A 26,583-nucleotide genomic window follows, 5' to 3' on the forward strand; every position below is an offset into this window, starting at 1 on the left:
CAAGTAATCGTTTCCCTGTATACATCATACCAGAGTTTAGCCTCCCCCATAAGAGCCTCAGAAATCTTAACCTCTACGGTATCCCACTGGGTGATACCATCTGACAGCCCTTTCCCAAATCTTTGTTTAACTACCTTGAGAAATTCCATAGGACCTAATTGCCTATTATTGAACCGTGGTAACTCTACTTCCTTGACCACCTCAATCTGCTGTGCTACCTCAATCATGTTTAACCCCTTCGACTTTAAATTAGTAAATTCCCACTCTAACTTTTCAGTTTTCTCTTTTGTTTCCTTAATTCTAGTGTCCACATTAATTCTCATTCCTCGAATTTCTTCTGTCACACTAGACTTCACGCTCTCCACTTTCTCCTCAAGAATAGATCTAAGTTCACTTTTGTCCTTCTCCATCTGAACATGTTGGTTTTGGAATCGAGTGATTTGGCCTTCAACTTTACTCTCTATAACATCCTGCCTCATTTTAATCTCATCCACCTTCATAAACTTCTCTTCCACCAGTTCAAACCTCCTTTCTGTATTAACCTTAACACTCTGCAGTTCTCTGTTAATGCTTGAAAATTTCTCTTCCATTTTCTCTGTAAGCATCTTGCCAAAACTATGCAACTCCTCCTGTTGACTCTCAATTTTATCACTTAATTCCTTCCCCTGATTACTAATTTTACTACTCAAATTATCCGCTTGATCACTTAATTTAGCCAACTGCTCTAATACTAACTTCATAAACTCATTATTACCCCCCATGTTACTTTGATTTTGCTCACTAACTTCCCCTTCACCCCCCATTACAATTCCATATACTTTTTCCATAGACATATTTTCACTCAGACAACTACTTTCATCAAAACTTTGTATGCTTGTGTCAGAGCTGCTCTCCTGATCATTAACAGACATGCTTCCTTTATGCACTACACTTCTCAAATTTATAGGATTACTATTATTCTCACTAATATTCATGCTCCACTGATAAACATAGCACTCCAAACATGACAACACCGATACATAACTCCTGACACAAGCTCACTAAAACACTGGACCAAATGTGCCTACCAAGGTCATATAGCAAGTCTGGATATCATTCTGCCTCACTTTGGCAGCGCCAATTGTAACTACTGCAGACTATTGAAATACTGAACAGATAAACGTTGACTCAACTAAGTGAAAATAACAAGGATAATGGGCGCCACCTGCAAAACAATTGCAGGAATATTTAATTGTGTAGAGCAACGAGCCACTCTCTCTCTCAAGGCGACGGTCATCAGGCTGACGAGGCTCCAGACTTGCTTTGTAACCTTACCTGTTTGCTATATAACCCCTGAAATTAAATTTGGGTAACATACCAGGTTCAGCCTTACTCCACTGACAAAAGACTCACTTAAAGTTTGATTCTATACATTCTTCTTATAATATTACGTTTTTACATGGTAAATAAACAAAATTACATGATTTTAACCTAACAAACTATATACGAAAATTTCCTAACCTAAAAACTCGGGGATCGTACATACGTACGGTTACACTGTGTTATGCAACGAAGTTTCAAACCTCTTATTGCTTACTGCAATCATACCTTACTCTGATATATGTAAATAGATGGGAGGTTTCTTCTTTATTGTAATACCTGTAACTCCTCGATTATGGAGAGCAGAGACAGTTTGTTAGTTGCTTGATACATATAGTGTATGATTTTTCTTGTAATTATTTTAAGGATTGATGAACAACAGTATAAAGATCAGTAACGTACAAATATTACAGGTTTATCTTTGGCTATCTCTCACTTCAGAATAAAACATGTTACAGTTCCCAAAATGAATGCTTTATTTGTGTCATGAGATATGACAAGTTGAATGAAGCTGAGTCTGCATGTGATTATTCAGCTGGTACATATTTCATGTGTTCAACTAATACAGTCAAACATCTTTCCTTTTAGAAGGAACTGAAGTTAATTTATCATCTGAGTTTATCTAGGTATTTGCTGAGACTTAGTCAGCAAATTCTCACCTAACAAGGGAACTATCAATACGGTCGTATTGAACCAACGATGAAATTTTGGTGAGAGGATGAGTGGCCATAAGAAAGCAATGTACAAGAATGTAGCTGCCATTTTGAGCCGTAAGATCCTGAAGTTGACACGGAAACGACTAATAAGATTGCACGCATTAGCATATAGCTGGACGTGGACAACCCTGGTGACCAGCTGAGGTGAATGTGGTACTTTGAGCTTTCTGTGCCAGGCAGTTAACACATGTTCCTTTGAGAGAGCAGTCATACATGAATGTGGGAAAATTTCCCCATTCAAAGAATATTTAGAATCTCATTGCGTTATGCAGAAAATCAGTAGGAAATTTCAAACATTCCCCAAAATCCACAAAGATTCTCAAAGCTACAACAGAAACATCTTCCTCTGCCATGCCACCACTTGATTCAAGATGAACTTACACGATGAAATTCAGCTCTTCATATACTAAAAACACTCCAGGAACAGAAGAGAGCCATTGTATTTGCATCTTCCTATCTGGCCCTTCCAGTAAACTACAGTAGAAGTCTGTTATAGCGAGAATTCATAACAGCGAAAAATTTACTCGCTATAACGGATTGTCATTATATCCGATTTTTGTATAAAAGTCGGAAAAACCCCCATGCACATTAACATCGGTATGAAACGGCAATCACTTTGTTCAAAACTTGCGTTTCCGCAGATGATATCCACACTACGGCTTACTTGTTTATTTTTCGTAATCCGATACTACGTGAAAGTGTATGTTTAATTTCGTTCTGAAAAAAAATATAGTACCATATTTCTCCGAATCCAAGATGAACTCCACTTTTTCCTTGAAAAAATTTAAATCAGGCTCAAAAAGAACTTTGTAAAAATCATATGAATGCCTTGTTGTACAGTAGGCCTGCGCTTTTTTAGACTATTTTTAGACGCCGAACATTTGATTTTTGTCATCCCGTATTTCTTTCTTTTTGCGGATGCACAATTCTTTGTTTCCGCGGGTTTAAGGACCATTAACTTAACATTGGCAGCATAATACCGAAGAGAACCCGTTGAAAATTTGCCGGCAATACCTATTCCGAATTATCCGAATCCAAGATGAACCCCACTTTTTACTTCAAAAAATACGCATGTAGAGAAATAACCTCTTTGCAAAAATTTACATGTAAATAGCATTTCCGAAACTTAACTAGATGCGAGAAGATATGAAGTATCCTCTGAAATCAGTGATGCACTCTGCCATATCTTGAGGTGAATCACATTCTTACTTAATTTCCGTATATAAGATTAAAATTAAGATATTGTTTACTTCAGTCTTTATTTTTAACGACTTAACAACTGCTATCAGCCTCGTTATTTACGCATCTACAATACGACGATCCATCAGGAAATTATTCTTGCTGTCTATAAAACTCTTACTTTTAGTCGGCGTCAGATATAACCGGCTACCGCTACAAGCACGTCTCGTTTGCCGGGTTCGGCCAAATTCAGCGAGTAGTGATGTATAGGCCTAATCATGGACGTTGAAAGTCAACGAACGAGTTTATTGCGCCACGGTATGGCCATTCCGCCCTTGCATTTTTCGTGCATGTATTTCACAATTTTGAATCGTATACTTTTTAAAGCGTCCTTGTTACGGACCACTGAAAGCATTTTTTGTACAGTACGCAGTTTTTAGCTCTTTTGTCTTCACGCTAACGCCAAATATTCACTTTAGTTAGACCTATGCCGTATTTTCTTGCGGCTTCACAATTATTCTACATTTCCGAGTGTTTAATAACCATTAACTTAAAATTGGCATCATAATATCGACTAGAACCCGTCGAAAATTTGCCGGCAATACCTTTTCCACGTATCTTTACAATATGACTATCCATCACGAAAATATTCCTGCTGTCTATAAAACTTAATTTTACTAAGCGTCAAGTACAATAGAAGCGTTATAACTCTGCCACTGAGTAGCCATGGCTTTTCTAAGAATTTGAAGGGTCGCACATGCTTTGATGCCATTCTGCAGATTTGAGAAAAACCCAGGCACTGTACAACCGGTTGTCGCGGCTAGCGATGCATAGGAAAGAGGCGCTCGTTTATTGTCCAACGAGTTCTGTGCGCGTGTGAAAAGAAGCGTGGTTACCGCAGTAGTTGCCAGTGGTATCCATTAACTTTCTGTTAGGCCGCGAATGCAACAACCCTTGAGTTTTCGCATGGATTCTGAGAAAAAAAAGTCTTGGATTTGGAGAAATTCGGTATCACTCCAGAGACTTCTGTGGCAAACACCTCAGCTTTCTTCTTCAACAGCGTCACCTAACCTAACCGTATATGTATCATGAAAACATGTTTGAAACGCATTTAGAGAATTAACCTCCTCGCAAAAAATTTACTTGTAAATAGCATTTCCGAAATTTAACTAGACGCGAGAAAATATGAAATATCCACTGAAATCAGTGATGTACTCTGCCATATCTTGAGGTGTATCATATTCTTAGTACTTATTTCTGTATATAACATTAAAATTAAGATATCATTTACTTCAACTATCGGCCACGTTATTTACGCAATTATTATGAAAACGTGTTATCCTCTTTCATTTCGAATTTTCTTTAGAGAACAGCAGTCGAAGGGTATTAATAATCAACTCCAACATCGCCTTTGAATGTCAACAAGAGAGCTCGCAAATGCACAAAGTGAGAAAACTATACCGTACCGAAGATGATCGATCGCATTTTGTTGCAAATGTTTCAACTTTCTTATTCAAACAGCGTCACGTATCCTAACTTAACCATACTATACGTATGATGAAAACACACTTCAAGCGCCAGTAGAGAAATGATAACCTTCTCGCTATAAATTTTCATAAATAGCCTTTCCGTAATTTAACCAGACGCGACAAAATATAAACTAACCTCTGAAATCAATTAAGCACTCTGCCATATCTCAAGGTGTATCCCATTCTTACTTAATTGCAGTATTTAGCCTCAAAATTAAGTGGTTGTTTAGTCAGCCTTAATTTTTAACGAGTTAACAATCGTTATCGGACACGTTATTTACGCATTCATTATGAAAACGTGTTATCCTCTTTCATTTCGAATTTTCTTTAGAGAACAGCAGTTAAAGGGTATTACTTATCAACTCCAACATCGCCTTCGAATGACGACGAGAGAACTCGCTAGTGCACATAGCGAGGACACGATGCCGAAAGTAGTCGATCGCATGCAATATCATCACTGGGTGCATAAATATCGGTAACAGAAAAAATCGGGCGCGCTTAATCGCTCGTAATAACGGATGCGTCAGTGATATGGTTCTCGCTGTAACCGAAGGACGATACACAATTTAATATAGGAATTTTGAAGGGACAGAAAAAAGTCGTCGCTATAATAGAGTTCTCGTTATATGTCGTACTCGCTATAGCGGATTTCTACTGTAGTTCCTAGATTAAAAATGTAATGTAAACATTGCATAATATAGTACTGAAAAGGTGGACCATTATGACATAAGTTTAGTTATTATTGTGATCATCTTCAGAATCCATCACACAGTGGATCAGGAATTGTGACAGTAAGTCATTCATTGCTGGATGCAGTTAGTATGCGATACAAAGACATTGAAGAGAACGAAATATGTTCCATCACAATACTGTTGAACCCCTGGTTAAATGAACAATCTTTTTTTCAATTCAAGTGTTCTCACAGACAAATTGCTGCAATATGCTAATCAATCTACAACTGAATAAAAGCTTGTAACTCCATTTTAATATGCTGTGTATACATATCTTTGCCAAAATTAGAGGTTGCACTTAAATACTTGCTAAAAATAGTAAGATTTTAAAGAAAATTATTTCAGATGGCCTATTCTTTGGAGCCAGCAAAATTGCTTGGTATATGGTGCTAATTTTGAAACTTGAAACATCAAGTATAATACTGTTATCATATGTTTTCTTTTTCAGATAGTTTATAAATTTATTAGTTAAATTAGTTTATATGGAACATAAAATCTTGTTTAAATGTTTGGAAATTTAGCAATCAACTCACATACCAAGTGAGCATACTTTCTGAAAGTGGGGGAGAAATATGCATTTTTCATACAATTCCTAGTCATAAGTCTTTCACTAATTGCAGTTGGGGTAAGTTGATGATCATCAACTATATTTGTCTTCACGGCAAATCCAACACCATGAATACATCGCTCTCCCTCCTCCTTGCCCTTCCAAAAGATGGTACATCCAGAGCTGGACTCTTGCCTTCACTGGATAATCTGGTTTCAGTCAAGACAGCTACATCAGTATCCAATATAGAAAGCTCGTGTGCAACAAGAACTATTCTCCTTTCAGGTCTGTCATTCTCTTTCGTGTCAAGCAGTGTTTTAATATTCCATGTTGCAGTTATAATTTGTTTTCCTAGATTATTTCAACCACATGTAGGATGACCCACTGGGTGCAGTCACCCAGCCTGGCAGAAGTGTGACTTCTGATGTTTAGTCCACCTTTTCTAGACCTTTCCCATTTGGGGTGGGCAGCAGTGATCCTAAATAGGCTTGCCCAAACACAGATGCAGGACCAAATTCCCAAGTAGTCACAATTCTTAGAAAGATGACCATCACACACCTGCTGCCAACATGCTGGTTCAAACTGAAGGCTTCCCGTTTCACCCAAAAAACCTGTCTCCATCATCCTTATCCCATCGCCATTGGACTTCAGAGTGAAAACTGACATCTGAAGAAAGTGCTACTGCCATGGATTTGTTTAAGGTGGATTGCAGCTTGCCAGGAAGTGCATACTGTAGTTTCGGAATCATTCATCACGGCACATATGTATGAATCATATGGTATCTAACAGCGAAACTGCAACAGACTGCTGCTGACTCGAGAAAAACCAAGTGGCTCCTTCATTGCCAGTCTGCCTGGCATTTTCTCTTCTGCTTTGCTTGCTGTACCGAAGCCCATCTTCATTGCAAAGTAAACCATTGAGTAATGGTATTTCATAATTTAACTTCCCCTTGCCTGTACCAGAACACACAATGTACTTTAAACACTTATACTGTAGCTCACTAGTGATGAATTTGGACCAAGGAAGTTGTTACCGATTCAATTGTAATTTTTAAACTTTAGCATCATATTCTGTCATCTACCTCCATGCCCTTTTTTCAGCTGTCAATGATTGATTGATTGATTGATTGATTGATTGATTGATTGATTGATTGATTGACTGATTGATCAGAGTGTTTGTTTGTTGGTTTGTTTAGCGACACTTTCCACTATCATTTCATCTGTCAGTCATTAATCATTGCCCCAGAGGAGTGTGACAGGCTTCAGCAGCCGACACAGTTCCTATCCTCGCCCTAGATGGGGCTTCATGCATTCCCTTCTTGACCCAGTCTAATGACTGTAAACAGGCTTGAGTATTTTCCTTTTCATTTATTTATTTATTTATTTATTGCTTTCAATTAATTTACAGTATTTATTGCTTTTAGGAGATGGTGGCTCAAAATCCCACACTCAGCTGTTCTGGATATAGTTTTCCACAGTTTCCCATTTTCACATCAGGCAAATGCTGGGGCTGTACCTTAATTAAGACCACAGCTGCTACCTTCCCAAGCATAGCCCTTTCCCATCCTTGTGTCGCATAAAACTTGTGTGTTAGTGTGACATTAAGCCATTAACAAAAAATTATTTATTTATTTATTTATTTATTTATTTATTTATTTATTTATTTATTTATTTATTTATTTATTTATTTATTTATTTATTTATTTATTTATTTATTTATTTATTTATTTATTTATTTATTTATTTATTTATTTATTTATTTATTTATTTATTTATTTATTTATTTATTTATTTATTTATTTATTTATTTATTTATTTATTTATTTATTTATTTATTTATTTATTTATTTATTTATTTATTTATTTTCATGCTTTTTTTTTACTTTAAAAAATGAATAACAAAGTAGAATATAAGTTAAGTTGGTTTATGCATATGTTTAGTTATCAGGTGTTCTATCAGACAGTAGAGCAGAGCTTTGGAAGACCATTGGACCTCCCAAAACATTGAGTGGTTTACGCAGTCGGACTCACCCGGCTGTGTCAAGCTTTAAGAAACGGGCAGCTTCATATCTCAACTATCTAGATCAGGTAATTTGTATATTCTTTAATTTACTTGCTGTAGCTGTAGGTGATCATTTCTAGCGTCCGGGAAAATAGAAAGATGCACTGGATTTTAAAATGTCCTGTTAAAATTAAAAGGAATACTTTCTTCAGAGTTATCTGTATCTGTGTTGCATCAGTATTTGTCTCCATCTCTCATTGTTCCATCTAAGAATTTTTGTATTTGTTGACATTCATTCTGTGGTGATGATAATAATTACAATGAATTTCACCAACTTCACTACTGTTTTATGAATGATGTGGTCATATACAACAGTGTGTATTTTGAAATATGTGTGTTCATTGAGAATGCCTATGTGGATCAGTGGTAGAGTGTCAGCCTCCAGATCCCAGATTCAAACCCAGCAGAGGTAGTCAGGTTTTTGAAGGGCAGAAAAAAGTCATACACGTTCAGTGTTTACCCAACAAAATGAATTAAAACTCAGCCATAGACACCCAAGAGAGATTCGGTATACTCTGCCATCTTTGAGTAAAACGGAACGTCAGAATTGATGAGCAAGCAGCCAGATGGCTTCAAATTAAAATGTCTGCACACAGTAGTTGAGGCCATACTACTACTCCTGCTGCTGCTGCTGCTGCTGCTGCTGCTGCTGCTGCTTAAAGCCACACAAAACGAGAACAGGGACAATTTTAATAAATCTTTGAGAGATGTCCTTGGAACGGATGGCAACGTGAAGACTTTGAGCCCCCACACTACCTTGGAAATTCGGGACATGGACAGTATCACCACTGCTTTAGATGCAGAGGAAGCTGTAAGACAGGATCTTCAGAATTTCAAAGGAGAACTGAAAGTCTCAATTAATAATCTGAACAGCAGAGGGCAAAAACTTACTATTGTTGAGATAGAAGATAAGGAGGCTCAGAAACTTTTGGAACTTGGTAAAATTAAAATAGGATGATTGGAATGTAGAATTCAAAAAAGGATCATGGTACCTCATTGCTTTCGATGTCTTTCATGTGGATATCATGCACGAAACTGCAAAGGTGCAGATAGAAGCAGACTTTGTTTTAGGTGCGGAGAAGCACAGTGTATTACATGTAATCCTTTGATTATATACGATTTTTCGTTTCGTCTAATTATAACCGCCAGACTATCAACTTTACTTTTATGCAATCTTACTACTTGTTGTATAACAATCTGTTGTTTTATCCATTGTACTTATTTTAGCAGCCTTCTAATGTTAATGTTGTTAATACTTCCACTATTATATCTCTTCACATTGTATTATCAAACCATCATTGTTATTTTTAATGTTATTTTACTTCAAATCTCTTCAAGATTTTAAAATTCATTTCATCACTACATGTTATTTAGACGCTTATTTTTAATTTAAGGTTAAGACTATGGCTGATGATGCCTTCAGGGAAGGCGAAACATGTCCCACTATTAGCTAACAAATTTATGTAAATCATCCAAGACGATTTTGTATTGATTAGGTGGTCTAATAAGTAACTTAATGTTATTATTTCAACGAAGCACAGTGTTTCGTGAAGTTCTCGAAAAGGCTAAAACTAGTGGTAAGTGATGCAGGTTATTCAGGCAAATATGCACAGGAGTCGAACTGCCAATGATCTTTTGACGCAGATGACCCTTATCAGTATCAGTATCAAACCAAGGATTCTGAGACAGTTTTGTTGGGGTCCACACTGGTAGATATACTTTTGTAAGCTGTTATTTTACTCCAGTTGAGTCAGTATTTGGTTTTCAGGCTAAGCTGGATGGCCTAAGAGGATGTATTACAAAGGTTTGACAACAGTTTAATCATTGCTGGTGATTTCAATGCCCAAGCACTAGAATGGGGTATGTCACAGTACGACTCTCGAGGGTGCCGAACTATGGAGATGGCCGCTAGGTATCGTTCTACGATGCAATTTTATTTGACGTAAATAAATATCGCACGAGAACACGTTCACTTCCTTGTATAAATTACTTTATTTACACTATACGTCACAACACACAACTATACACAGTAGCAAATGACACTATATACAACACTCAATAGCAGAGTTCCCTGAAGTCGATTATGACAAGTACAGATATCAACAACACTGATGCACACACTATAACATACTCTCTCTTGAATTCCCCGCCTCACTCACTCACTCGAGTCCAATGATCTGACTGGCTCACTGACTTGACAACTCGATATTTATACTATTCGATCAACCATCTAGAATGATCGACTTCTGGAAGAGTTCTTACAACACTCTAATGAAACACACTCGAAACATCGATCGACCAGCTAGTCAAATGGGTACTCGAATGTTCTTTCAATATTTAAAAATGTACATGGAAATATCTACAACATTCGTAATGTCTCTACATGTATCTGGATAATAAAACCTTACAGTAAGTTTCCAGAACCCTTCATATACACCAAATATAGTACAATAAGTCTAACATACAAACATTATGGAATTTTCTTCCGCTATCGACTCTATAGATTTTGAGGTTAAACAATATGTATTTGAGGTTATACAATTTTGTACTGCATATTTACAGAGGAACCATATACTAGTCATGTTTAACACTTAATAAAAGATAATTTAGCATTAAATAAACTATAATTAAAATATATTAAACATAATAATTGAAGGTTTTACACCAATTACAGCGTCGTACATACAACATAGGTTGAGTTTGATGGTCACTAATATTGGAAATGTGCCAACCTTTCGATGACCGGGCTGAAGGAGAGCTATACCGGATGTGACTTTTGTATTTGAGGACATCGTGTCGAAAATCAATGACTGGCGGGTGATTGAAGAATACACGGGAAGTGATCACCAGTACATTATTTTTCGTGTCCTTCCTTAAACTCCGCAGATGAATATTACATCATATAAACCGACATGGTGGAATATAAAAAGTATGTACAGAGAGAAATTTCTTGCTGTCTTAGGAAATGAAGTGGATAGTATAACAGAACAAAGTTGTTGTTACAAAGGGAAAGAAGTGGCTGAGAAATGTGTTGAACTCACCGTGCAGCTTATTTGGAGAGCATGTGATTTGTCCATGACTTGTAATACATTGCAAAATAGGAAGCGTTTAGGGTATTGGTGGACCAGAGATATTGCTGACCAGAGAAGACGTTGTCTGCAACTTAGACGGAGGGCACAGAGAACATGAGTTAGCCAAGAAGACACCTCACTCACAGCTGAGTATACAGTAAGTCGGCAAAGAAATAACTGAGAAATGCTATTAAAAAGAGTAAAGTCGACAAATGGTGGAAAATGGCTAAGGAAGTGGATGACGACCCATGGGGTTTAGGTTACAAGATCGTTATGAAGAAACTTGGAAGTTTCTCGAATCCGATCATGGACTCAAATGCAATGAAGGATATTGTAGATACATTATTCCCAGATCAACCTGAGAGGTCTGATGATGATTATGATGACTTCATAGATGATGGACCACTTTTTACACCAGAAGAATTGATGAGAGCGATTAGCTCCCTTAGAAATGAAAAGGCCCCAGGACCAGTGACACTTCTTGTGACTCTGGATGTCAGGAACGCTTTCAACTCGGTAAGGTGCAATGACATGTTTGAAGTGTTCCAGAAACTTACAAACTACCAGAGTATCTCATGCACATAATGAGAAATTATTTGAAAGATCATACTGTAGTATATCACACATAAGATGAGCAAAGAGTGAAACGGCTCACAGCTGGTGCAGCACAAGGTTCCATCCTTGGCCCAAATCTGTGGAACATTGTGTATGATGGATTGTAGAGGTTAGAGATGCCGGAAGACATGATGCTAGTGGGCTATGCTGATGATACAGCTGTTTTGATAAACCAAACCAAACCCCATGGCACTATAACCCTTGAAGGGCCTTGGCTTACCAAGCGACCGCTGCTCAGCCCGAAGGCCTGCAGGTTACGAGGTGTCATGTGGTCAGCACGACGAATCCTCTCGGCCGTTATTCTTGGCTTTCTAGACCGGGGCTGCTAACTCACCGTCAGATGGCTCTTCAATTCTAATCACGTAAGCTGAGTGGACCTCGAACCAGCCCTCAGGTCCAGGTAAAAATCCCTGTCCTGGCCGGAAATCAAACCCAGGGTCTCCAGGTAAGAGGCAGGCATGCTAGCCCTACACCACGGGGTTGGCCAGCTGTTTTGATAATAGCTCAAAATTTGGAGCTGGCTAAGTTTAAGCGAAATCAAGTGATGCGATGAGTGAAAGATTGGATGACGAATCACAGATTACAACTGGCAGATCATAAAAGAGATAGTTCTCTTGACAAGAAAAAGGATCACAACCATTATTTCAATGTATATTGGACAAACAGTAATCAAAACATCTAGAAGTATAAAGTAACTCGGTGTGACACTTGATACCAAACTTATATTTTGGGATCATATCAAACAGGTGATGGAGAAGGCAGTGAAAACAATGATTGCGCTGAGTAGATTAATGGGCAACGTTAAAGGTCCAAAGTCTAGCAAATAACGACTTACTGGGCGAGTTGGCCGTGCGGTTAGGGGCGTGCAGCTGTGAGCTCGCATCCGGGATGTAGTGGATTCGAACCCCACTGTCGGCATCCATGAATATGGTTTTCCATGGTTTCCCATTTTCACATCAGGCAAATGCTGGGGCAGTACCTTAATTAACCTTTTCGCTGCTAATATTGTGAGCGACTATCCGAACCCTCGGTGCTGAATTATTTTTAAAAAATAAAATCCCTCAAAATGCATGAATAATATGAAAATTTTGCAAGATATTTCACATGAATTGGCAAATAATTCCAGAACAGCTTTCGTTTTATTTTTTTCACAAAAAATAACAACAGAAAAAATCAGGGTTGTCCATGTGAGCCAAAAATTAAAAAATAAAAAAATTCTATATTCCAGTTTAACAAGTGCTAAATTCTCACCAAATTAGACAACGCTTTTTCAACAGTTACGGATGTGAGACATTTTAGCTATTTTTCAAATCAGGGTTGTCCATAATAGTCAAAGTACTCAGTGGTCATCGCCTTGAATAGATCGGTTATGACTAATTATTTCATAATAAAAAGCTCAAGTAACATTACAGTAATGTAACAAAAATTAAATTTAAGCCAGGGTTGGCCAAAATAAGAAATGTAGTGAAAACACCAAGTTCTAAAATATCAACTCACCTAATATACACCAAATTGTTTCATAATTTACAACACACACTCCAATGTGCCCGTCTTCAAAACTTCACTAATGTGTGGTATATTTCGAAGCAGGGGTGAACACAGAGGGCCACGTCACATTTGATGCACATGTACCGGGTTTCTCGCCTCTTCTTTTCGCCAGTTGTTGTGTTGGAGCAGACATGGCAGCATCTTGTAGGAAATTTCTTCTTTGGAGTAGGCTGTACAGGGGATGGGAAATGTCTCTCTGTTAGTCTGAGTGGTTGGTCACCAGATGTAGGACATCCTTATGAGCTGTAGCTGGAAATCTGCTAGTGATACGTTCTGTCCAGTTTTGACATTGAAGAGGGCATGAGAATTTAGTACAGTGATGTCCAGCTGATGGAAAAAGAACTTTCGGTACCATTTCATTGACTTCCGCACACACTCTATAGAACTTATCATCATGTCTGACCGGTCAACAGGACCCATATACTTATTATAGTCAACAACGCAATGGGGTTTCTCTACAGGCAGTCTTGTCTGTCTGTCCTTCTTCCCTGTAGGTATCATTTTGTCTGTATGTCGCGTGGTCAGCATACAAACTTCCCTACGATCGAACCACCTGATGGCAATCATGTTATTTGTCGCTTTTGATTCAGTTTGTCCTTTTTTCAATTTTGTAGTAAATTTCGGCATACCCCTCCTGTTTCTCCTGACGGTACCACATGTGTTGGTTTTGTTTTTGTGTAGGTGATCGTACAGTTGTGGACTTGAATACCAGTTATCTATCCACAATGTATGTCCTTTCTGCAAGTACCTTTCAATTAGCGTCAAGACAACTGCACCTGATACCCTGTTCAGGAATTATTTCTGTAGTTGACCCAGTGTAAACAATAAAATCCAGCGCGTAACCGGTCTCACAATCGCAGATAACAAATGTCTTTATTCCAGATCTGTGTCTCTTAGATGGGATAAACTGTATGAATGAAAGCCTGCCTTTGAAAAGCGTCAAACTTTCATCAATGCAAATGTTTTCAAACGGGGTGAACGTTTCTCTGAACTTATTTCTGAGATGGTCAATTACAGGCTTTATTTTATATAACCGGTCACCTTCAGGCTGACTGTTATTGTCATTGAAATGTAACAACCGCAATAATAAGAGATACCTGTCTCTAGACATGAAATCCGAGAACTGCGGGGTCATTATTAGAGGATCAGTTGACCAGTATTCAAGAATTGTAAGTTTCTTCATTCTTGCCATAAGCATTGTCACGGCGAAAAAGATGTACAGTTCTTCAGGCGTGGTTTCCCTCCATTTCTGTAGCCTTGAACTTGGAGACGGTGGCATTGTTTGCGTAACAAATACAAAGTACTTGTTTGTTTCAACTGCTATATGCTCCATAATTTCTCGTGAAAAGAAGCACTGAAATACGTCTAAAACTGCTGGTTCATCATGAATCACACCGAATGATATACCCGATGAACTGTCATCAAAACTGTGTATTACAGGATTAAACATATTACCCGTGCACCATTGAAATAAATCAGGCTCGGAACGAATTCTTTTCCTGGTTTGTGGAGCTGGTACTTGAGGCTCTGCACTATCACTGTCATCACTGTTACTAGGACTGTAATCACTACCTAAATCACTGATATCTGAGTACTCATCTTCCGATTCAAGGGTATTCACAGCTTCTATAGGTTCGAACTCGGAAAGAACGCGCCGTCCGCTACTTGAAGCCATTTTTACAAACCCTGGATACAGGTGCTTTGCGGGACTGCCAACCTAGATTGCGCGCTGGACTGAGTGCATTATTTCAGATATTTGACCGTAGATAGCGTTAAAATGCAGTCTCCGTTTTGACTGATGGCCCATTATGCTGCTAAAAGATGTAGCTTACTGCCTCTCAAGTTTGAAAAACAAAGGAAACTCCAAAGGTATATATTTCCTGTTCAGAACTTTAGCTAAAGTTACCGACGAGATATCTCGGGCGCAGTAAGGACGTGACGTATTACCACGCCCAAGATATCTCGGGCGTAGCAGTGTAAAGGTTAAGGCCACGGCCACTTCCTTCCCATTCCTAGGCCTTTCCTTTCCCATCGTTGCCATAAGACCTATCAGTGTCGGTGCGACATAAAGCAAATAGGATTGTTTTTAAAACGACGACTTCTGATGTCGATACTTCACTCGACACTTCTATATGGTGCTGAAGTCTGGGCTGAATCTCTGAAGTTTGAAAAATACCAGCAAAGGATAGCTGCAGTACATCGGAGATGAACTTTGCATATTACAAGCGCATATCGCACAGTATCTGAACCTGCGGTTCTTACGGTAGCACCAAGTGATTTACTTGCCTTAGAGAGACAGGAAGAGTGGCGAACTCAAGGGAAGCTTGGAAAGAAGCGTGCTAAGGAGATAACTTACAGGCAATGAATGGAATGATGGTGGCAAATATGGGAGGAAGATCCTCGAGGAAAATGGACTACATGGCTGATACCATGTTCAGCTGATTGGGTTACACGAGCTCATGGTGAGGTTAACTTTTATCTTGCGCAGCTTTTGACGGGTCATGGATACTTCCAGAAATTTCTACACAGAGTAGGTAGAGCGAGTGATCCAGCGTGTATTTATTGCAATGATGTTAACGATGTACTTCACACATTTTTTGTATGTTGTTATTGGTCAACACAATGAAGATGTTTTGAAGCTGAGCAAGGAGAATTGACGCCAGAAACTATTGTGCAGGTGATGGTACAAAAACAAAAATCTTGGGATCAGGTAGCGATATATGTAGAAGGCATCCTGCGTCATAAAAAGAAGGATTTGAATGCCCATGAGCAGCAGTAAAGGAGAAATAAAGAAAGAAGAAACCTGAGAAATTACAAGCACGACACCGCCCTGAATTAATGCGAGAGCGGTTTCGGGGTGGAGATATATGTCGTGGGAAAAGGGTGTGTGGGTTTTAGTGAGTAGGAATCTTGCGTGCTTGTGGAGTGTGGACCCTTACCAGTGTCTCATGAAAGAGAAGAATTAATAATAATAATAATAATAATAATAATAATAATAATAATAATAATAATAATAATAATAATATTATTATAATATACATACTGATTTAAGTGATACTGATACATGCTGATTTAAGTCTCATAAGTAATTTTGCATTGAGTAACAATCTCAAAATCAATCCTCTTAAAACGCAAGCAATAATCATTGGTACTTCGAAAAACTTACACGTCTTAAAACAATACGAAATTCCTCCTGTAGCACTAAACAATACCATTATTCCATTTTGTGAAACAGTTATGAATCTTGGTGTGGCTATAAGCGTAACATTGAACTGGTCGCAACATGTGACGAAAGTGTGCCAAAAGGTATATCAAAGCCTGCATCCTCTGAAGCGGTTTAAAAATATATTTCCTTGGTCCTTGAAAATAAAGCTCATTCAATCACTCTTATTTCCAATTCTCAAATACTGTGATACAGTTTTTATTGATATCAATAACGAGCAAAGCATGAGACTGCAGCGTGCCCAAAATGCATGCATCAGGTATGCATTCGACATACAACCATACGCCCATGTATCCCCATTCTATACACAATTATCTTGGTTACGACTGAATGGCAGACGTAGACTCCATGCAACTACTTTGGTGTATCAAGTGCTTTCTGAAAACACTCCTCCTTACCTATCCACCAGATTTCGCTACTTTAGTTCCCTACACCTGTTCAATACCCGGTCAGGCTGTACGCTAGAAATTCCTGTGCATCGAACCGCAACCTACAACAGATCGTTCACGATCACCGCCACAAGCTGGTGGAATGAACTCCCCAATGACATCAGAGAAGCTAAATCTAAGACAAAATTTAAAATCCTTTGCCAGCGTCATCTTTTAAGCACTTCCAGTCTTTCTTGAGTGTGAATGGGATGCATGAATGAGAGTGAATATGGTTGTTTATTGCTATGTGTTCCTGTATATAATTTAGTTATACTTTACTCACCTTAGTTTAGTTAGTGATACTTTAGTTGCTTTAGTTATACTTTAGGTTGTAAAAATTTCATATGTTTAAATTTTATGTAAAAATTACATTGTATATACATGAAGTGGTTAAGTGTAAGAAAGGGCCGGGAGCCCTAACTTCGCCACAATAAAGACGCTTTTTTAATAATAATAATAATAATAATAATAATAATAATAATAATAATAATAATAATAATAATAATAATAATAATAATACATACATACATACATACATACATACATACATACTGCCCCCATTTTTCCCGAGCTAAGCCCAGCCATCGAGCGAGAGATCCCAAGGTGGACCGTTCGATCGTTGGCTATCACTTTCTAGAGGCATTTAAGGGTTGTTAGGGATTGATGACCAAGCAGGATAAAAAGAAATGTTAAAACAACACTCTGACATTTATTCACATAAGCAAACAAACAAATGAAATACTCTTGCTGATGTGTTTACAAAAATAGAACTTTCATAATATTGCATTTCTTCCTCGATTTAGAGTGACACTTGTCCTTAATCTCCAGCCTTACTGTGCTGTAATGAAACCAAAGAAAAATTAGGCCTCTTGCCTTTTCAAATCAAAATATTTGACTGAAAGAATTAAATAAATTAACATAGAACTTAAAAAGAAATGATTAACAGCTGTCTTGCGAACGAGGGTTTTACAATAAATGTGTTCAAAGCTTTACCAATTCAAAGTAGTCTCAACACGTGGTTTTAAGAGGTACTCAACTGAATTTGTCATTTATAGTATTTAATAATAGTCAATGACACCAACATGAACTTCAGTAGAAAATGAAAATTGATTTCAAAATTCTCAAAATTAATTAATTATTATTCTGATTATTATTATTATTATTAATATTATTAATTTCTCATCATTTAATTAGCCCATGTTTCATTGTCACACGATCGTGTTCTTATTAATTTTCCACTGCATTATTTACCTAATGATCGTCATTAGCATTTCAGAATAATTATTTTGAATTAATTATTAATGACTTATTTTCACCATAACTCCAATTAATCATGCGGCTAACAAATTTCTACCTCTGATCTTTGTATTTCATTTCTATTCAAATTAATCTTAAAATATTTCAAATTTTAGAAATTTACATTACCAACGTGTGAGCTAGTTAAATAAATTTTATTTACAAATCGAGTGCCTTCATAAAGTAACGAGATGATCTTTCCTTTTAAATCTCGCTAATTAAGAAAATAAATTCTTCCTAGTCTTCCTCGACTTAACTTAATCAAACTTTCCCTCAAGGGCATGAAAATTATTTCTTAAGGCAACACACAACGATGAGTGTAATCTGCGTCACAGCGAGTGCGTGACCAGATCAAAATTAAATGAAACCAACATGACACAAGAGAAATATACATATTTACATACACACACACATTCACACTAGGGAAACACGTTTTTATGTACATTATTTACATCGAATCCTGTTTTGGCAAGTTTATTCATAATTTTTATTGGTGGTTGGGACGCGTAATGTCTAGCAGAAATAATCTGTGTACTGAAATTATCCTTCATTAATGGTGGCTAGTGATCGAAGTCATGGGTATCACTTGGTAGAAACACATTTCACATATCAATGTAAGTTCATCTAACTCATGAAATTATAATGGAAGATTCTAGTAAAATCCATAAGCACTACCATCATTTGGGCTACAGGTTGAAATTACCGCAAGCGTGAGCCTTACTTGTATTACTTTTATTTCCTACCTGTGAAATACACTCGCAACACGTGCTCCAATAATTATAATCCATCTTGCGCTCCCAATACACAAGAATAAGTCAAATATCATCATTAAATCCTCAATTGCACAATTATATAACAAGTATCCCTCAGGATTGGTCATATTCCAGACCCTTCATGAACAGAGCACATTCAATCTCACATATAAGGACTCTACTGTAATTTTATGGCTCACGAGCGTTTACTTCTGTTTTACCCGATCTTTAGTTAATATTATTATTATTTAAGTGATTATTACATCTACTGATCCTCGTAGAATATCGTAAAATTAGATGACTTCATCATAAATACAACAAGTGATCTTGAAAGACACTAGGTTCGACCCTATTCACACAAAATGTACACGTAAATTTCCATCCAGTAACTTTCAACATTACAAGGAAAGTAGATTTATCGTGTGGTCAGTGATTATTAAATATAAAGCTCCTTAAGCATGGGAAATCATTCAAAGACAACCTACATGTCTACTCTAATAGATTCCAAAATTTCATTCACACATACCTAGTCTACCACGACACCTTAAGAAGTGGAAAAATGAAATATTTCTAACTACAACAAACTAATAGATCTACGACTTAAGAAGAAAGACCTCTAGTTGTACAAAGGTAAGACAGATAAATTAAATTAAAAAGGTACTCAAGTTTTGAAGTAGTTCGATTCCCGTGGACAGTCAGTTATTCCAGCATACTCCTCCGGTCAGTCTCCTTCCAATTACCAGATACGCCTCACATTTTACAGCTCCATGGAGGCTCTGCAACAGGTGTCCCTCGATGAAATGATGTTGTCGGTGGTTGCGGAATTATCCATCTTGAGATGTTCAATTCTAAGACGACTTCCATAGAATGCCGGTCACAAGCTGTAACTGAGATGACAAAATTAAGTATTTTGCACAAGCACACGCCGAATATAAATAGCTTGTCTACACTGTCACACTTAACTTGGCTCCTAGGCGCCTTTATTCCATAGAATTCACTAATGGTTTCTCTAAATTCTAGCAGAACGGCGTCGACTTGAACTGAAATTACTTCTCCACGTGGTCTGAGAACGTGGTGCAGCACAACACGACGAAGGATATTCAGAGTAAGAGCTTCAAGAGCATTAAGAGCATTAAGAGAGCGATTTACTCGAAACAAGGCCTTTTATCTAATTAGCCAGGGAGGTGTGATCTTCAGCGAGAACGGTAATTGGCTGATGGTCTCGTTTAATTGGCTCAGACTATTCCAGAAACAAGCTAGGTTGCGCGCGTGCGAAGGCAGTCACGTGGTTTGCTCTGACCTTGGCACAGTCTTGCCGGTGTGTTACCCCTCTGAACGACGAAAAAAACTCGTTCTCAGCTCGCCACAACTCCCCAAATGATATGCTGCAGTTACAAGCAGACAATAAAATTTTCACTTTCCACTTGTTAAAATATTCGTAATATCGCCAATTTTAACGGGGACAATACATACATACATGCATACATACATACATACATACATACATACATACATACATACATACATACATACATACATACATATCCCACGTCGTTCCATCTTAAGCGATGGGTCGGCAAACGAGGCTTCACCAGTTGTGGTCCCGGAACTTCTCTCCTCTTTCAATGCTTTCTAAAGTATGTCCTCTCTGTTGAATGTCAATCTTCACCATGTCCTTGTACCTGAGTCTTGGTTACCCTCTTAGTCTTTTGTCTTCAAGTTTTAGATCGTACATTTTTTTTTGCTAAGCTGTTATCACCCATGCGTCTCATGTCCATACCATCTCAGTCGCTGCACTGTTATTTTGTCCTGCAGTCTTACAACTTGAGCCTGCTTGCGGATTTTCTCATTACGGACTCTGTCCCTCCGTGTTTTGCCGATCATGCTACGGACAAATTTCATTTCTGCTGCCTGGATACTAACATCTTTGTTTCTCATGGTCCATGTTTCGCAACCATAGGTCAGGATTGGTACGTAATAAGTTTCATATATGACTTTCTTACATTTTGTTGGTATTTTCTTGTTCCATATTATGTCTTTAACTATTTTGTAAAAGTTGCTACCTGCCTGAATTCTGTGGGAAATTTCCTTATCTATAGAACCAGTATCAGAGATAACACTTCTAAGATATTTGAATTGATGGTTCATCTGTAGCTGTTTCCCCTCCAATTCAATGTGTCCCATTGGTTGCCCGTATCTCTTCATGACCATAACCTCACTTTTCTCTTGGCTGAAGATGAGTCCATATTCTTTAGCAGATTCTCCCCAGGAGTTTATTTGTCCTTGAAGATCTTCTTTAGAGTCTCCCCACAAGCATATATCATCCGCAAACAATATAACTTTCATTTTCTTAACTCCAGTGGTTTGGTGAACTTTTCTCTGAATCTCGTTCATCACAGTGATGAAAAGAAGAGGAGACAGAACACCACCCTGTCTTAACCCAGATTTTTTATCAAAGGTTTCTGTCATTCCTACAGGTGTTTTGACTTTACTTCGGGTATCTTCATACAAATTCTTGATCCGGTGTATCATGTCATCCTGTATTCCAATTTTCTTCAGTGCTTCCCACACCTTCTCTCTATTCACTGCATCAAATGCTTTCTTGATATCCAGAAAGGCTAACCACAAATCTCGGTTGTGTTCGTAGTATTTTTCCATTAACTGACGGACTGTAAAGATTAAATCAGTTGTTGATCTCCCCTTCCAGAATCCATACTGTTCTTTGAAGAGGTTCTCTTCAATAAGGGGTCTGATTTTACGTCTATAATTCTTTCATAAAGTTTACCAACTTGAGATGTTAAAGTGATGCCTCTATAATGATAATTATAATGATGATGATGATGATTATTATTATTGTTACAGAGTTATCCGTGGAAGGCAGAGGTGAAAGAAGGTGCGGGCTGGAATGGTCTAACTACAAGCTCGAAAGATGATTTAAAATTTCAACAAAGGTTATATTTTCAAAGCTTAACAATGGTGACATAGAATTTGAAAACTTAACAGGTCAACAACAAGCCAAAATCAGATACAAGGGAATTACAAGTGTTAGGGGATTATTACAAGGTCTGGGCTTCGAGCCCCACAATCACAATCCTTGAGTTATTAGCCCAACTTTACCATGGTACAAAATTGAACAAAGGGGCAGAAAACCCCATCATGCCAAGGAGCACTTGCTCCTAATTACAATGTTAAGCCTCCTAGAGGCACACAGAGATCAAATTTAGGAAAGAGCAGACCCTCTCTCAAAGTTCAAGCCTATCAGGAGGCCATTAGCAGACTTCACACTAACTGCCCTCAAGGCACACATATAATGGTACAGGGGTACCTCATACCCAATCTACTGGGCCTTCTCAGGAAGGAAACAAAACGAGTTAAATAAATGGCCCAAAATACAAAATTGAATGGAGGCGATTACTTGCACTCTACACTAAAGTTTTTTTTTTTAAACCTATGTGGCGCTAGGCCGATAATACAGGGGCTAATCCCAAGCTAGGGAGGTGACTCGTATGAGAAAACTTTAATACATTAAGGAAGAGAAGAAACGGTTATGAAAACGTAGTCACCTCAATTTCAAAATGAAGGGGAGCTCGAGAGGGTAAAGCACTCTCTATCCCTGCTTTACAGTAAAAGAGATTTGTAGATTTTACATAGACCGAAAAGGAATTTACATATTTTAAAGATGGGTTACATATTAAAGGATACGAACCCTCCCCGAGAGTTAGACTGCTGAGCTAGCAAGAAATAAAGATGTTAAAAGGCCATTACCTTGTAGAAGAACTGCTGCTTGAAGAAAGAGGTGCTTCCCGCCCCCTGCTACATATCCACACACTGAGTTAGATGTTATACTAGTGGCCCGGAGACAAGAAAATTAGCAGTTTTTATACCCTCGTGGAAAATTCGAGACCTTTCAAGAATGAGTAGACACACCCCCTCAACTTTATTGGATAGCTTAAAGCTACATATCCATATTGAAGAAGACATACATGATTGGCTGAGAATTAATTAAAGAAATTCGGGATTGGCTAAATTCAAAACAGGCGGATAGAAAGGATTAATATTGCCAACCCACAAACCACAGAACAAAATTTAGTAAAGACAAAACTTTTGAATACAAAATTTCTTCAAGAAGGTTCATTCCTGTGCACCAGAGTGCATGATCATAGTTTTTTTTTGTAGAGACATCTGGTAGAGAACGTCCACACTTCTTGATCAATGACAAAAAAAAAACCACTTCAAAATTCATACAGAGCCATCTTCTGAGAAACTGTTGAGTTAATACAGTTTTTTAAAGTTCAGGCTTTCTCCTGTAGAGGAGTTTCGATTGGTGCAATATTTGAACTAGTGGCTTGGAGGTGTACCGCCCGGTACAATTATTATTATTGTTGTTATTATTATTATTATTATTATTATTATTATTATTATTATTATTATTATTATTATTATTATTATTATTATTATTTCCTTTCTTTAAGCTATTTTGCTCCTTACCTGTCTGAATTTTTTGGAAAAATTTTCATGTATGTGGATTAACATACACTAGATGTATGCCTTTAATATGTTTATTGAAGGGGCTGTAAACGAATGAAAAGAAGTAATCAAAGGAATAAAAATTAATGGCAAGAGAGTTGCAATTATTAGATTTATTGCTGATATTGCAATCATTGAAGAAGGTGAAGTATTACCATAGGAATCTTTGTAATCATCATCATCTGGAGCAGTTTCCAACCACAGGCTAGGTCTTCTTGGAACGTAAGCCTCTCCATTGTTTTCTGTTCATCCGCCGCTTCTCTTCTGTCACTGTCATCCAGTTCCCTCCTCTTGCCTCAATACTCTTCTTTACACCTTTCAACCATCTGTCTCTCAGTCTTCCTCTAGGTCTCCCTCTCTTCAGCTCCATTTCTAACACCTTCTTTGGTATCCTCTCTTCTCCCATTCTCTTAACGTGTCCATACCACTGCAGTCTTGATTTTTCTATCTTTCCCTGTAGGGGCACCTCATTTGCTGAAGTTTCTCGTTTCTTACTCTGTCCATTCTCGTTAAACCTACTCGACACCTTTGTAACTTAATTTCCACTGCTTGTATTCTAATTTTATCCCTCTCCTTCACCTCTCACGTTTCTGATCCATACGTCAAAATAAATCTTGTAGATAATTCCTTTACATGTCTTCTGTATTAATCCTCCCACACTCTCAAGGATCCATTTGCACACCTTCCTCTTTCATTGGTTTCCATCCTGTTTCCTCCATTTTCTTCAATTACACTTCTCAGGTATTTAAAGCTTTCAGCTCTTTTCAACTTCTCCCCTCTTAATGTCATGCCATTGTACGGTCAGTTCTTATATGGATTAATTTTTAACACTACATTCAAATTAACTTAAAAAATACACAGTTAATGGCATGTGGTCACCAGCTAATGGATAGCAATATCAGTTGGATGTTGGAGACGATTGGAATGAATCCCTGAAGGACAAATTTTTTTAATGGGTATGTGCTTACCAGAGCTGGATCTTCTGTAGAGGAGGAGTGCAATACCATTTGTGACCTGTTGTATGTTCCTGCTCTGGTAATAATGTAATCATTTTTCGTACATTTTGAAATCATTGTTGAATGCATTGGGTAGTTTTGCATAACAGTGTCACCATTGCCATGTTAGCCATCATTTTTCATGGTGCCAGAGGCAAACAGTGTTGACGATGCTGCAGCTTTAGTCTTACCTCTAGTAGCCTTCAAGGACCCTACAGGTACTATAGTCCTTTTATTCACTGAGCTCAATAGCTACAGTTGCTTAAGTGCGGCCAGTATCCAGTATTTGGAAGATAGGAGGTTCAAACCCTACTGTCGGCAGGCCTGAAGATGGTTTTCCGTGGTTTCCCATTTTCACACCAGATAAATGCTGGGGCTGTACCTTATTTAAGGCCACGACCGCTTCCTTCCCAGCCAGTCCTAGCCCTTTCCTGTCCCATCGTTGCCATAAGACCTATCTGTGTCGGTGCGACATAAAACTAATAGCAAAAAAAAAAGTCCTTTTGTTCATCAGAAGAGAAAAGACAGACTGCTGGTGCTGGTGTCACAGAACACAAAATCTTTGTGGATGTCTGGATTTGCTGGATATTCACATGCTATTAGGAGACACAAAAGTGCCAGAACCCTGTCATTATGAAACTGTTCATCAGTTGATACATGCTTCACAACTTACAAAGCATAATTATGATTAGATCTCCTCTCCTGTACTTGATGCATTGCAGTTAATCCTGTGCTGACATTAAAAAGTGCTTAAGTTTGAGAAATCAGTATTTGGTAGATTTACTGGCACATGAAAACAACCATTTATTTACTTGAGTGCCTGTGGTATTTGAACAAACAATAGTAAAAAACAACAACTACTACTACTACTGCTACTACTGCTGCTGCTGCTGCTGCTGCTGCTGCTGCTGCTCCTACTACTACTACTACTACTACTACTACTACTACTATGTTCATTTTTAAATCTGTTTTCCATTTTGGCTATTTGTTGGAATTAAGCACGAACTGAATGTTTCTGAGCATGTTTAGTCTTACTTTATAGGACATATAAATACATATATTTTACAATTTTTTTATTGTTTTGGTCGTATTTCAGTTATGTTAATTGTTAAAGGACATATTTTAGTTATACTTTGCACGGAAAAATGTACTGTACTTTGAATGTGATGTCCAGTGTTGGTTGTGTAAATGTGTTTTTGGCATTGTGACAAAACTTGAAGCTCGGGCTTCAAAGCTGAATAGTAGATGCTTATTGTATCTCATCCGAGTTTATGTCACTAGTTTAACACGTTCGCGGCCGCTCGGATATCGGCAACCATTACCGTGGTACCGTAATTCTTTTTTTGTTTAAAGTAGTTCATTTCTGTGTCCTTGTGCATTTTAGATTATTATTTTAATTATTTCAATATTATTTATGTGCATACGAGCCATGACGCACACGCTGCGTCAGCGGCACTACCGATGAGCTTTTCGCCTTTGGTGCCGTTTGACGCAGCATGTAATGAAGTGGTAATGAAGTGAAACTCGGAAAATAATGTTTTGTTCGATTGTAGAACTTCTTTACAACAGAAAAATAAGTTTTTGAACGTTTCACACAAAAATACTGTGCAGTAGAATCTTATTATTGCTGTGTGAACAATGTATACTTACATTACTCCATAAGCTGTAGAATGTAGGCTAACTAGTCAATACAGTGTGCTACTTTTCAGTGACATTTCCTCGCAAAAAGAACTCTTCTGCAAATGCGTTACATTCAGATACAATGTTATTCAGCAAGTTTTCATCTGCAAGCAAGCGAAAATAATAGGTTTTGCGTCACTTGGCAGTGGAACCTTCATTCCCGGCCGACCAATAAAGTTTGTTTCATTGAGGACGAATCTGAACTCCAAGAAATGACCCCTGAAATATTGCCCATGTTATTTCGTGGGAGATTTGGAGATGAGATATTACTTACGTCTTCCTCATCTTCTGCAATATGAGAATTGGGAGCAGACATTCGACACACA

The 26,583-nt window shown here is 37.7% G+C and overlaps 1 protein-coding gene across 1 annotated transcript in view; it reads left to right on the forward strand.

Moving 5' to 3' along the window:
• LOC136884187 (protein phosphatase 1 regulatory subunit 21) overlaps positions 1–26,583 on the forward strand; it is a 179,924-nt gene that overhangs the window by 104,884 nt on the left and 48,457 nt on the right. Inside the window, exon 11 of the mRNA XM_068228739.1 lies at positions 8,002–8,148. Within this exon, the coding sequence (XP_068084840.1) occupies positions 8,002–8,148 (147 nt within the window). The remainder of the gene's footprint in view (positions 1–8,001; positions 8,149–26,583) is intronic.

Source organism: Anabrus simplex, chromosome 1, assembly GCF_040414725.1.
Source record: "Anabrus simplex isolate iqAnaSimp1 chromosome 1, ASM4041472v1, whole genome shotgun sequence".
NCBI lineage: Eukaryota > Metazoa > Arthropoda > Insecta > Orthoptera > Tettigoniidae > Anabrus > Anabrus simplex.